The following is a 14,375-nucleotide window of genomic DNA, read 5'->3' as shown; positions in this document are numbered from 1 at the left end:
AAACAAGCACTTCCAGCATTTCTGTTATGTGCTCGGCGCTGTAGAAAGCACATTTTAACCCGCCATGGTTGCTCAGTGGTTATGGTGTTGGGCTGCTGAGCACGAGGTCGCAGGATCGAATCCCGGCCATGGTAGCCGTATTGCGAAAACACCAGCGTACTTAGATTTAGGTGAACGTTAAAGAACCCCAGATGGCCTAAATTTTTGGAGTCCCCCACTACGACGTGTCTCATAATCAGATCGTGGCTCTGGCATGTAAAACCCCATAATTTAATTTTTAAAGCACATTTTACTTTCAAAATGCATGCACCAGTTCTCGTCTTTGTTGCTTCGACAAATACTTAAGGCAATCTTTTTACTTCACTTTTACCCCATCTCAGTATGTATCCTGATGCCACCACCATTAAATACTGCACTGCACTGCTATACTGGTAAAGTTCACATCCTCTAGGGTTTATCTTGTCACACAACAATAGTCAAGTGCCTGGCTTGTGTTTCCTTTCCTGAAAATTTTGCGCTCACTATGTTCCTGTAGACAATGCCATCTCCCGCTGACGATGCACATGCCGTTTGTGACCTGGAAGTACTGTGCGCACAGCGTTAGAGAAAGGGAATGTAGGCAAGATTGATGACGATTACAGTCGACTATATCTAACCCATTTACATCAAATAATCCTGTATATTGAACAATTTCTGAACGCGGTATAGTTCCAATGAGTATATATAGCAAAGATTACGCTTACATCGAACAAAATTACCAGTGACTCCCACTATATCGAACGTCAAGCGGCGCAAAAGTGCCTCCGAAGTTGGCTTTCCCTTGCAGTGGCGGGTAAACCTGTCACCACATGCCGAAAGTAGTTTAGCCCGACAGCGCTGCTCCATCCACCCACTTTCCCTGCCATGATCCGCACTACGTCGGCCGTCGGCGACACCTCCCTGCAAAATATTATCCTGGCTGGCCCACAGCGCTAGCTCAGACAGCCAATCGGAGGCTCTTGTGCCCTCGTCGTGCAAGATCATGGTAAAGAGAAACATGGTAAAGGCCCCGGCAAGTGTTGGAGAAAGTGTGGCGGTAATCACATGCTGTTTTTTGCAAACGAGCACTGCTACTGGTACCCCAAACGTCAACATTGCCAAGCTGACCATGCTGCCAAAGCTGGACATGACACTTCGAGAGAAATGGTCCAGATACCTTTCTCGAGAAAAGACACAGCGACACGCTTGGCATCTCCAGCATTCCCTCTGGGCAGATGCTAGCTACCAGTACGGACCCCTATACAAAATGGATCCATCGTGTCACTTTTGCATGCTAAGAGGCCTCAATAGACAAGACCGAGCGTGCCTTCACCGCACAAGACTCAACGTGATTCAACCCGCGGACTTGCCAATGTGCTCTGAATCTATGTCCCTGAAGACCTGCAACATGTTCTGTGCGACTGCTGCATATATGTGCGAGAAAGAGAGAAAAAAAAAAAGACTCTTTGAAGGCAGCACTGCACCTTCAACAGGACTTGAGCTTGGTACTACAGCACATTCTCGGCCCATGGCAAAGCACCACCTGTGCATTAAGGGGGACCTGGTGCACGAGCAGAACTTTATTGTTATTAACTCTAGAGAGTTGAAACTTACAGCATATATTCAGTTTAGTGAGCTGATTGTAAATATGTAATCAGTTTTTTTTCTATGTTTAATGAAAAGAAAGTTATGCAATCCTTAGTATTATAAATTTGGGATGCGACTTTCAAGAAATTTATTGTACTGAGAGACCTAAAATTAACTGGGTATGTTTTTGAATGTTTGAAGAGTGCACATATAAAGTTTTGTATCTCTATCTACATATTAGCCAAAGTTATCAAAATTTGAATTAGCAACTTTGGAAGAAAATATTTTGTTGTTACTTCTTGCAACATTTGAAAAAGTTGCATTGCACTAACATACTTATATTATAGTTTTCTTGTACTCTCCGACTGTTTAGCATTCAGGAAAAAAAAGAATCGTGCAAATCGAAGAACTAGCAGAGACACAGTGCACATCTCAAATCTTCGCGCCTGCAAAAATCATGATCTGAGAAAAACGCAAAAAACATTTAGCAATGTGAAAAATACTTTTTATGGGACAAAATCATAGAATTCACTACTACAATGAATCAGAATGCTCCTGGAGAATAGTCCGAAGCAGGCTTTTCTTTGCGTTTCTTCTTGACGGCTTCCTGGAATGCTGCCGATGTGCGCTGTCTGTCTGCGTTGGCCATACGGCGGCTGTCTTTCTCGGATGCTCGCCTACTGCCTGCGCAAGCTTGTTGCACGTGCAGCTCACTGAGTATGTGCGAGCTAGACTGGTGGCTTCCGAGGTTAAACCGCATAACAGCTTCTGCCACGGCAGCCTCAACAGCAAACAGTGATGCATTCTTTTCTTTTGGCGCCAGGCTCCAAATGATCGAGTGCAGCGATTCATTGGCATTTTGCGTCTTCACTCTCTGGCACCTCTGCAAGAGCTTCTTATCAGAGAGGCGCTCATACACTGGCCGCAGTGCATTGCTTACAGCATATGGCAGATTGTATCTGCTTTTTTTTTGGGGGGGGGGGGCTCATTCTTTTCAATTGCTGCATTATATTTGCACCATGAATAAGGGCCGTGGGGACAAAAGCTATGGTTGGGCTTCTCATCAGTTGAGGTTACGTGGCAATACTCGTCGGCTTGCAGACGACGAGTGAACGCGACAGCCATCGCCTCGCTTGTAGCGCTGTCGCAAGATCACTTGTAAGGGGTTTATACTTGTACATACTACACGTACGTACATACTTGTACATACTACATGTACGAGCCGATTGCGAAGAGCCGGCCTCTCCAATAAGCAAAAAATGCTGGTGCAAGCACTGCTTTTCACGCGAACGAAGGCGAAGTGTTAGCATCTCCTTGTGTTGGAAATGTTCTTTGGCGAGTATGCTTTTTGCTAAGCTGCATTCAGCGTTCCAGTGAGTACGTTTCCGGGCAAACAACTGTAGTGTTATGTTCCTGCATGCCTCCTCGTAGAACGTAAGCAGTGATGCAATCTTCAGCATTTGTGCGCTGCCCCAAAGCTGTTGGCAATCTACATAGACGGTTTAAACGCGGGAAAAGTTTACCGGCTGTTGTAGCACGTGTAGTATAGAACCTTCATCAGCGCGCCATCCGCACGCTACTCGTAACCGGCGAATTCCGTCGGTTACGTGAGATGGTCGGTTTCTTATCTGTGCGAGAGAAGGGGGAGTGCTGCGTCTTGGCGTGAGCAGGCTTTCCAACACCTGCAAACTTTACGCTTGCACTGCGTTATGGTAGCTGCATGCAGGCTGTTTCACAACACACGTGCGAATAGAAAATTCGCGGCGCTTGGCGATGAAACCTGCGTCAAGGGTGGGCGAAACATGCACCTTCCGTTCAGCGTGCTATTTTTTTTTTTAGGAGAACCCAAAGCACGCATTATTGATAAACTCCGGTAGTAATCGTCACAGAAGTGGTTAGAGCACAACACTGTTGTTCTTGAGCGCTTGAAGTTGTTTCGCTTTACAGCAGCCTCCCACTTAGCTGAAAGCTTCTTGTCTTGCAGGAACTAATGGAACATCGGAACATCGTCGCGGCCGCTGGTGTTCGTGCAAACGTAGGCTGCACAGAACGCCGGCATGATCGGCCTACAAGTTCAATTGATGCTGCGCACGTCAACTACCACTCCTATATACACACAAATAAAGGAATGTAGGGTCGAGCGAAGCAGATTAGGACGGCACGTACGCAGAAATAAGCTCGGTCAGGCACGGTCGCGGAGGCTGCGAAGGAGCGGAACACTAGTGTTGACGTCACTACGCCGCCGTTTCCGGTCTCCGCTCGCAACGTCAGCGTCAGCAGCAGCGCGCGGCGCTCGACGGGGGGCGGAGCTACAGCGCAATTTTAACCGACGATTGCGTCGCTCCTAAGTGAAAAATCCCCCCCAAAATTTTACCTTCATGGTTTATAAGGTTCCCGCATCCATATATGAGCGTCTTATTGAATTCGACAGACTCTTCAGCTTCCCTTTAAGCGCCACGAAAGCTCTGCTCACGTTCTTGCAGGCCACAAGCCCTTAACGAAACTTTGTACATATCTCTATAGCGCGTGTGTGTGTGTGTGTGTGACTGCACGACTGTGTGTTGAATGTTTATCACTGTACACAATGCAGTCCACTTATAACGACACCACATATAGCAATATATCAGTTATAACGATGAGTTAACTTCAGAGTATCAACTTATGCATTAGGACTATGAGAAGAAAAAACCATATGTAACGACATGTTCTTCACCACATATCGGATGTAACGATCGAAATTTTGCCGTTTGGGTGGCGTTTTCCATGCAGAATAATCTTCAATTTGCATTGCCAAGTTCCCCTAAACTGAGACGGAATGAAAAGTCAGCCTACGCATGTTCGTATGTGCTGCCATTACCACGCAGCGCGTTTGCCAGCACACCGATTTCGAAAGCGACGGAAAGCATCGCAAGTTGGCGCAGCTTGCCACAAGATGGCGCCAGCTGCTGTGCATCTGCGCCATCGGTGAGCATCCAAAGAGATAAGAAAAGAAAAAGCGTTCCTCAGCAAGCGTAGAAATGCACCGAAGGAGGAGCGGAAGGTTCGCCAACAAAGCGGAAAGCTGTCGCTCGAGACGAAGCTGCAAATTTTGCAAGACTTAAAAGTACAAGCTCTTGCAGTCAATACTGACGATTCTGAAAACCGCGAGCACCACGATCATGAATGCTAGAACCAGTGACTACGCCAATCAATGGAAAGGCAGGCTTTGTGCTCCAGGCCAAACCCCCATGTGTGAAACCGACACGGTGGCAACCGCCATGTTGCCATCATTACCGAACTCTGGGTGTAGGTCGTTACTGGCGATAAAATAAGTGTTTCGATGGAGGAGTTTCCAAGTGCTGATAGCGCTGCCTCGTTCTGCAAAGCATCTCCAAAGGGGCGATTATTGTTGCGACAGACGGCAGCGTTGTGCGACAGAGGCGATGACAGCAGCGGCAGTGAGGAGATTGACAGTGGCCCGTCTGACACCGACTCCAATGTTCCCGCAAAGTACCCTGTCGTTGACAGAGTCACTCGTTGATTTCATGCTGACTACATTATAGCCGCCAGTGTTCATGCAGCCACTGGACGCGATGCACACCACAGTTGTGAACGTGAAACAAGTGCAGATTTCTTACTATTTCAGCACGGCTAACACTCGACATGCTGTTTAGAGGTACAAACGTTTCATTTTTCACAGCCTACTTTCTACGTCAATTTTTTACTGTAAGTGGCAAATTTGGTTTCGGAGCTACAAAGGTATGCTCGGCAGCTTTCTTTTCAGCAGTCTAGACATAACGATGATTGGTTATAACGATCCGATTTTTCGTTCTTGATATCGTTACAAGTTGACCGCACTGTATATTGTAATTCTCACCCAGCACCTGAAGTAGCACGTCTGGCAAACACCCAGGCTAACATCTCCAGCATATCATTCAAGCTTGTTTCTCTCTCTCTCAGTGAATTGTGGCCATGCTGGCAACAGGCTAGGAATATTTTTTTCAGCAATGCACAAAAGAAAATGAGCAATGTTTATGCTAACTGTATTTATTCTGTGGCACCATTTTATTGGATTACCATATTTTTGCGCATGTATCCCCACCAAAAATTCAAAATATTTTGCAGTGACGTCAGAGTGCTGATTATATGCAAATTTCAGCCTTGAAGTGTGGCTTCACGGCAGCAAGAACATGTCTGCGGCAATAGCGACAGAAATTCGCACAGAAATGACATATGGAAAGAACAATTCAAAATTTTCTACTAAAGAAAGTTAGCTGACCTCAAGGACAGAGGCAGACAGAATAATCTTGTCATATTTGGCATTCCTGAGAGCACTGAGGAAATGTCAGTATCTCTCAGAGAAAAAGTAGTTGATTTGTTTCAGAAGAAACTGGATGTGAAGTACCATGAGTAGAAAGAATTCATAGATTGCGAGGGAGGAAATCCGACTGACCGGCCATTAATTCTGAAATTATTTGACCACCGCGAGAAAGTCAAGGAGCTAAATAACAGTTTTAAGTTGAACAGAAGCAAGATATCAATTTCTGAGGATTTTTCAGCAGCAACCAGACCGCTTAGAAAAAATCTTTGGGACAGTACTGCCGACGTAAGACGAGAAGGCCCAAGAGTGAGGCTGCTTTGCGCAGAACGGCAGATTGGGCAAGTTAGAGGTTTTCCATAATGTTTAGAAACAACATAAAGACTTACACCGGACAAGAGAGTATGGGACACACACTTAATTAACTTGACCTTAATTAACAATAAGGGTAATGGGTCCCGACTCTCGACCTTCACGATATGATCTGGAATCCAACTTTGAGATATGGCCGGTTTGCCCATATCTTCCATGTTGGCTCGTGGGTTCCCATGCCTTAATCTTAATAAACAGTGCCTTAATTAACTTGGCCGCCATTAAGAACAAAGGTCGTGGGCTTGATTCTCATTATTTTTCTTTTTGGTAGTGGCAGTTGCGGCAGTCTAATTCTGCGATCTGTTCCCAGGCTTATTTCTACGTGCTTCCGTGGCTACCTTCACCAGCAGCGCCACCTAGTGTGGGGCACGTTACAACCGGCTGCGTCTGCATGCTCTGCTCCCGGGACAAACTATAGAGACTGCAAGGCACGAGTCTTCATTTGGTAGTGGCAGTTGCGGCAGTCTGAACAGCGTCTAATTCTCCTGCAATCTGTTCCCATGTTGGTTACACTTTCTTTGCATGACTCGTAACATTTTATTCTAGCCCCAACCGTTGCACAGTTCATTGTCTTGTGCTGAAGGGTGCCCTCAAACGCGGAACTAGCAAAAAAAGTTGTTTGCATTGATTGTTCAATGCAAAGATGGAGACCTTGGTAAGCGACCTAGCGTCGAAAATCAAGGATCAACTCTCCAGCGAAGGCTTGAACCAGCATATTATCCTCAGTGCGAGTGTCAAGCACCTGAGCAGCCTCTTCGATGAATTGATGACGAAATAGGGCGAGCTGCTTGCAGCGAACAGAGCCCTGATAGCACGCAATAATGAGCTTGAAAAGAAAGTTGCCCATCTCAAACAGTATTCTCGAACGAGTAATGTCGAGATTAAAGGTGTCCTGTCCACCAATGGGGAAGACTGTGTCGTGATTCTCAAGTTAAGGGGGGACGCGGGTTTTACATCGTGAAAAATGGCCAAAAAAATCTATTTCTTGAAAATCGCATTTTCAGTTTCTATAACCCTTTTTCTATCTGATACCCAAATATCATCCCTGTAAACCACCTAGAAGTGCTCTAAAAATTCGTTTTATAAGCCAAGGTGGCGAAAAATATCGCGAAAATCAAGAAAGAAAAGCGTTTTTCAGGCCACAATATCTCCAGAACGGCACAACCGAGCGCCGCCATCTTGGTCTCATTGGAAAGCGCATTTCTCAGTCTTCAAATTTGCCGCTTCAACGGTCTCCTCCATACAGAAACAAGCGCACAAAAAGCAAATGACTGAAGGTCGTGGCGGAGTCTGCGATTGGCCGCGCCCGCCACGTGACTCCAGCACGGTTCGCCATTGGTTCGGCGCTCGCGTCGTCTGCTCGGCTCTTGGCACCTCGCGAGTTTGATATCTCCACTCGCCGTAATCTCGACTTGTCAAAACGGGCGCTACGCGGACATCGCTGTAGCGTGGCCGATCCCTACGCTTGTGGACGTTTCAGAGTCGCGGCTAAGCATTCCGAGCATCGGCGACGTGGACTTCGCGACCAAGATTCACATGCGGAATCCTCGGACATGCGGCTAGGCTTTTCAGCACTCGGTGTTTCGAATTCGTGACAAATTCGTATCGCGCAAGCAATCTTCGGAAACGCGGCTAAACATTTCGCGCATAGGGAGTCTCCGACTCGGCGATCATGCACATCGCGCGCAGACTTCTCGCACCGTCACCTAATCATTTTGTGCATCAGCGCCTCCGACTGCGCGAACAAGCGCATCGAGTGTCGACTCCTCGAGCCCGCAGCTAGGAATTTCGCGCGTCGGCACGTAGGACTGCGCGAATGAGCGCGTCGAGTGTCGACACCTCGGGACTGCGCGAATAAGCGCATCGAGGGTCGACTCCTCGAGCCCGCGACTAGGCATTTCGCGCGTCGGCTTCTTGTATCTGCAGCTATGCATTTCGCACATCGGCGCTTCGGACTCGCAACCAAGCACATTGCGCGTTCACTCTATTATCATATTGTCACGATAGCTCGTAACAATATCTATCATACCACCCCTTCATAAAGAGAACCTCATCATGAGCTCTGTTCACTAGGCCCCTTGGGCTGGCACACACCTGGCTGCCGAAGTGATCGAGGCATCATACAAAAGTAAAATTCTGGAAAGCACCTAGCAGCTGCATATCTATCACTGGCTCTCTGATCCTAAGTTCCTCAGCCACTGTCAGGTGAAGATGACTTGGAAGGCTACTTACACTCAGAGCCTTCATTCAGTAACATGGTAAATTCTACCAATAAAAAAAAAACCTCGCTGATTGTAATGGAGACTGCTATCAATCAGGCAGCCTGCATGTACAACACTGGAACTATATTCATGCCCACACAGAGCCCAGGCACCATGCTCAGGCACCAAACCCAGGCACCATGCTCTTTGCAGAGCATGGTGCCTAATAAAATTTCTTGTGCTAGTTCAGTGGCCAGTGTGCTATTATTTTGAGAGTGTGCAGTCACACATTTAGTATGGCCATTCTTACAAAACATAGAGCTTCAAAATGGTGCCATTTGTATTGCTGTAGATTCACTTCAGCAAAAGCTACATTTGTTTGAAACTTCAAATGCGTTTATTTCAGTTTGATGTTTTTGCACACTGTACTCCGCCTTACGGCTGTTTTTTCTGGGTTGTTTTTGGCCAAAAATGACAAGGGTGGTGTAATTTTATTCGTATTGAAATGATCTGGGGGGTGATGCTATTTTTATTACTCTTGCACCGTCATGAAAATTACATTCAGGTATAGTAATCGCTGCTAATTAGAAAAAAATGTTCATAATAAATGCAAGATTGTTTTCTTGTCCGCAAAATGCTTCCAAATGAATAAAAATAGCATCACCGCCTACAGTAGCTCTTTAGCAATGGTGTCATGCATTTAGTTTTTGGTTTAGCAAGACGGAATCATCACAAAGCCCCGTAACGAGTTTGAAATTAATTTGATTTCAGACCTCAATATTTTTTGAACTGCTACAGCTATCAGAAATCTAATTACAGATCTGAAATCAGCACGAAAAATTACCCCAGACAGTGGAGTTTATTAAAGATTCACCCAAAAATAAGAAAAAAATGTTTAGGACCCACGTCCCCCCTTAATGGGCAACATGATTGAGCGTTCTGTTTCGCCCTCTGACCTAGACACCGTACATTGTGTGCCTACAAAGACTGGCGAAAAAATCTTAATTGTCTGCTTCTGCTGCCATGACAAGAAAAACGAATTCCCTACGCAAAGCGCAAAAGGTCCACCTACAAACCAACCAAATTGGTATCTCAGGCTCCTCTCCACCCCCAGCTCCAGTCTTTGGAAATGACCATTCAACTCCCAACAAGGAGAGGCTTTTCGCGAAGGCACTCACCCTAAAAGAGGATAACAACTGGCAGTTCCTGTGGACATACTTGCCTCATTAAAGCTCGCAAGACCAGTGACAGCAAAGTATTCCGCATTTCATCTGAGGCTGACCTGCGCACCTTCACTTAACCGTCTTTCATTAATCTTTTCCGTGCGCCTGTGCACCTTAACCTGTCATGTCTTTGATGTACCCGGAAAGGTTTAAGTATCAACTTTCGAGTAATAATCTATCACTGATCCATTTTAAGGGGGGAGGTGGGTCTTAAAAATTTTTTTCTTATTTTTGGGTGAATCTTTAATAAACTCCACTGACTGGGGTAATTTTTCGTGCTGATTTCAGATCTGTAATTAGATTTCTGATAGCTGTAGCAGTTCAAAAAATATTGAGGTCTGAAGTCAAATTAATTTCAAACTCGTTACGGGGATTTTTGATGATTCCGTCTTGCTAAACCAAAAACTAAATGCATGACACCATTGCTAAAGACCTACTGTAGGGGGTGATGCTATTTTTATTCATTTGGAAGCATTTTGTGCACAAGAAAACAATCTTGCATTTATTATGAAAATTTTTTTCTAATTAGCAGCGATTACTATACCTGAATGTAATTTTCATGACGGCGCAAGACTAATAAAAATAGCATCACCCCCCAGATCATTTCAATACGAATAAAATTACACCACCCTTGTCATTTTTGGCCAAGAACAACCCAGAGAAAACACCCGTAAGGCGGAGTACAGTGTGCAAAAACATCGAACTGAAATAAACGCATTTGAAGTTTCAAACAAATGTAGCTTTTGCTGAAGTGAATCTACAGCAATACAAATGGCACCGTTTTGAAGCTCTATGTTTTGTAAGAATGGCCATACTAAATGTGTGACTGCACACTCTCAGAATAATAGCACACTGGCCACTGAACTAGCACAAGAAACTTTATTAGGCACCATGCTCTACAAAGAGCATGGTGCCTGGGTTTCAAACCGAAGGGTAGAACTCTGTGTGGGCATGAATATAGTTCCAGTGTTGTACATGCAGGCTGCCTGATTGATAGCAGTCTCCATTACATTCAGTGAGGCATTTTTTCATTTGGTATAATTGACCATGTTACTGAATGAAGGCTCTGAGTGTAAGTAGCCTTCCAAGTCATCTTCACCTGACAGTGGCTGTGGAACTTAGGAACAGAGAGTCAGTGATAGATATGCAGCTGCTAGGTGCTTTCCAGAATTTTATTTTTGTATGATGCCTCGATCACTTCTGCAGCCAGGTGTGTACCAGCCCAAGGGGCCTAGTGAACAGAGCTCATGATGAGGTTCTCTTAATGAAGGGGTGGTATGATAGATATTGTTACGAGCTATCGTGACAATATGATAATAGAGTGAACGCGCAATGTGCTTGGTTGCAAGTCCGAAGTGCCGATGTGCGAAATGCATAGCTGCAGATACCAGGAGCCGACGCGCGAAATGCCTAGTCGCGGGCTCGAGGAGTCGACACTCGACGCGCTCATTCGCGCAGTCCTACGTGTCGACGCGTGAAATTCCTAGCCGCCGGCTCGAGGAGTCGACACTCGATGCGCTGGTTCGCGCAGTCGGAGGCGCCGATGCACAAAATGATTAGGTGACGGTCCGAGAAGTCCGCGCACGATGTGCATGATCGCCGAGTCGGAGGCTCCCTATGCGCGAAATGTTTAGCCGCGTTTCCGAGGATTGCGTGCGCGATACGAATTTGTCACGAATTCGAAACACCGAGTGCTGAAAGGCTTAGCCGCATGTCCGAGGATTCTGCGCGTGAATCTTGGTCGCGAAGTCCGCGTCGCCGACGCTCGGAATGCTTAGCCGCGAGTCTGAAACGTCCACAAGCGTAGGGATCGGCCACGCTACTGCGATGTCCGCGTAGCGCCCGTTTTGACACGTCGAGATTACGGCGAGTGGAGACACCAAACTCGCGAGGTGCAAAGAGCCGAGCAGACGACGCGAGCGCCGGACCAATGGCGAACCGCGCTGGAGTCACGTGGCGGGCGCGGCCAATCGCAGACTCCGGCACGACCTTCAATCATTTGCTTTTTGTGCGCTTGTTTCTGTATGGAGGAGATCGCTGAAGCGACAAATTTGAAGACGGAGAAATGCGCTTTCCAACGAGACCAAGATGGCGGCGCTCGGTCGCGCCGTTCCGGAGATATTGTGGCGTGAAAAACGCTGTTCTTTCTTGATTTCCGCGAGATTTTTCGCCACCTTGGCTAATGAAACGAATTTTTTAGAGCACTTCTAGGTGGTTTACAGGGATGATATTTGGGTATCACACAGAAAAAGGGTTATAGAAACTGAAAATGTGATTTTCAAAAAATCGGTTTTCTGGCCATTTTTCGCGATCTAAAACCCGCGTCCCCCCTTAACACTCGAAGCCTTAGGAGGAATCATGATGACATTGGTAACGTTATCACCAGTCTTGATCACTCTTTCTCGTTTATTTGTATTTCTGAGAACTGGGTTTCTAACAACGATTTTAATTTACACTGTTTTCCATCTTACAACTTACATCTTCCTTTCATTGCAATTCTTCGACATTGCTGTTGCCCATTTTGCTGTAAAAACGTGACAAGATAGAGAAGCACTATCAACGACACAACAAACTACGGTGCGCGGCTGGCTCCTCTCCCGCGTGTTATGCGCAAAGCCGCCACCAGTGGCGCGTCCATCGGCGCGCACTACCGTATGCATTGTAATGACTATTTATTTATTTTTTATTTATTTTTTTTGCCAGCACTGGAGTCACCAGACTTCCATTGGTAGGGGCGATTTAAGGGGGGAGGGATGTGGGATTTCGGGCGCTCGCAGCAGTTGTGTGGAGCCGCTGCTTTGCATTTCCGGGGGCTCCGTGTCCCTCTCCTCCCTGCCTGGACAGGGTGGCAGCGGATAATATAACACTGTCACTCGGCTGTCATCCCACCTACGGGAAGGTCAATGGGATTCACCCACTGACCGACATTTTGGCGGGATTCGGGCCCTGCTTGCTTGCACTCCGGGTATGAGCGCACAAGACGGGGCCTGAGGAGAGACCACACCGGGGCATCGGAAGGTGCGTGCGTACCTGTTCTCTGCCGCCGCCAGCCCCCTTGGTCTGCCACCGGCCAATAGTTACTTCGGCTCGTCGGGGTCCCGGCCTCGGCAGGTGCACGCATTCTTCCGTCTTCTCAATTTCCTGAGGCAGCGTCTTCCGATCGTGCCCCCGTCTGTTCTGTTTCTTTTTGTTTCCATTTCCTCTGCAGTGGGGGTGCGCGATGGTGGGTGCTGACTGAAGGAGAGCCAGCCTCTCACGGCTGTGTTCTTTGTTCTCTGTCACGGTGGGCCGTTAGCAGCCACCGACGACCATTTGTCCATGTTTTGTCTCTTAATTAGATTTAGATTTGGATGTGTTGTTTAAACTTGTGTTTGTATCGAATCCCAGCTTAATGTTCTTCGTTGCTTCTAAAGAGCCTCGCTAAGGTCTCCCTTGCCGAGTGTCCGGCGCACTCGATATCAGAGCATGCGCGCCGTGAGCGTAGCAAGGAGACCACAGTATACATAGAGTTCTATGGGAAGATAAATGGGAGTCAGAAAAGGCTGCATCATAGCTGGTTCTGCATTATAAGTGATTACGTTATAAGTGGTCTCAGCTGCATTCTAATTGCTGGATGCCCCCTCAAAGGGGTCAACCCAGAGAATTAGGCAGCATTTCCTCCGCTAGCCACCGTGGTGGGGAGTACCCTAGGATGAATATACACAAAAGTGCGATAAGCTGTCAGCGTGACATGACCAATTTATGAGAACACAGCAGGTTTAGAAAAAGGTGGTGGTTGCATTTTTTGAGAGCCCAGCGACAATCAGTAAGCACCTTTCTACAGCCACCTTGCAGCTACGCCAAAGGAAACATGGTGGACACAACCACTCTTACCAAAAAGCTGCTTGCATGCAACTCGTGACTCACCAGGAAGTCGAAGACACTGAGGCCAAGCATCTCAAAGGCCAGGCACATGTGACCATGGTAGTCAAACCAGTCCAGCATCTTGACGCACAAGCTGCAAGATCTACAAGTCACATGACACCACACCAACTGCTGAGGGGACACAACACACTCACTGTTTGCCCGATGGGTCCCACTTGGCAAGCCTCTCAAGGACATTGATCTCCAGGCGTGCTGCCTCACGGTACTTCTCCACATTCTTGATTATTTTCAATGCCATTGTCTGCTCCCTGCAGTGGACAACACACACAGTTCCCATCCCCTTACACAGGGCAAGAAATGAAGTTCAACAATTAGTACAATAACAAGATGCTCTCAAATACATCTACCGCCGTGATCAGAGGCTTGCTAGTATGCACAGCGGCAAGGGGATTGCAATCACACATAAAGCCTAGTACTGACCATTCCATTATTTTTTAATTAGGAAAGTATCAACAATATCTAATACCCCTGAAACACGGGCACTCTAAAGTCCTTTAGGTAAGGGGACATCTACCAGAAAGGCGTTCAAGCACAATGACACACGATAAAGGAGTACCTCCCTTGACTCTTTCAGGACAGCGGTCCGGATATCGTACAAAAATGCACAATCAAATTGCGCGCGCTCTCAAGTGCGAAATTTTCACGTTGGAACACATATCGTCATCTAGTGGGGTCGCTGCACACCTGCAGTTTTCGTTTTTGTGTAGTTCGCCTCTCTCGCGGCAGGCGGCAACGTAGAAGAGATTTTAATCT

General features: G+C 46.8%; 1 protein-coding gene across 5 annotated transcripts in view; it reads right to left on the bottom strand.

Moving 5' to 3' along the window:
• The window catches only part of Doa (CDC like kinase darkener of apricot), an 87,833-nt gene that overhangs the window by 27,479 nt on the left and 45,979 nt on the right, over positions 1-14,375 (bottom strand). For 3 of the 5 annotated variants that reach the window (XM_050185248.3, XM_050185252.3, XM_050185254.3), the window contains 2 exons: positions 13,757-13,870; positions 13,605-13,704 (listed from right to left, as the gene is read on the bottom strand). In XM_050185248.3, coding sequence (XP_050041205.1) covers positions 13,605-13,704; positions 13,757-13,870 — 214 coding nt within the window. The remainder of the gene's footprint in view (positions 1-13,604; positions 13,705-13,756; positions 13,871-14,375) is intronic. The other 2 variants (XM_050185250.3, XM_050185253.3) reach the window with 1 other exon arrangement.

Source organism: Dermacentor andersoni, chromosome 4 (genome assembly GCF_023375885.2).
Source record: "Dermacentor andersoni chromosome 4, qqDerAnde1_hic_scaffold, whole genome shotgun sequence".
Taxonomy (NCBI): Eukaryota; Metazoa; Arthropoda; class Arachnida; order Ixodida; family Ixodidae; genus Dermacentor; species Dermacentor andersoni.
Note: the sequence above shows the minus strand (reverse complement) of the source record. Positions and strands in the feature narration are given on the sequence as shown.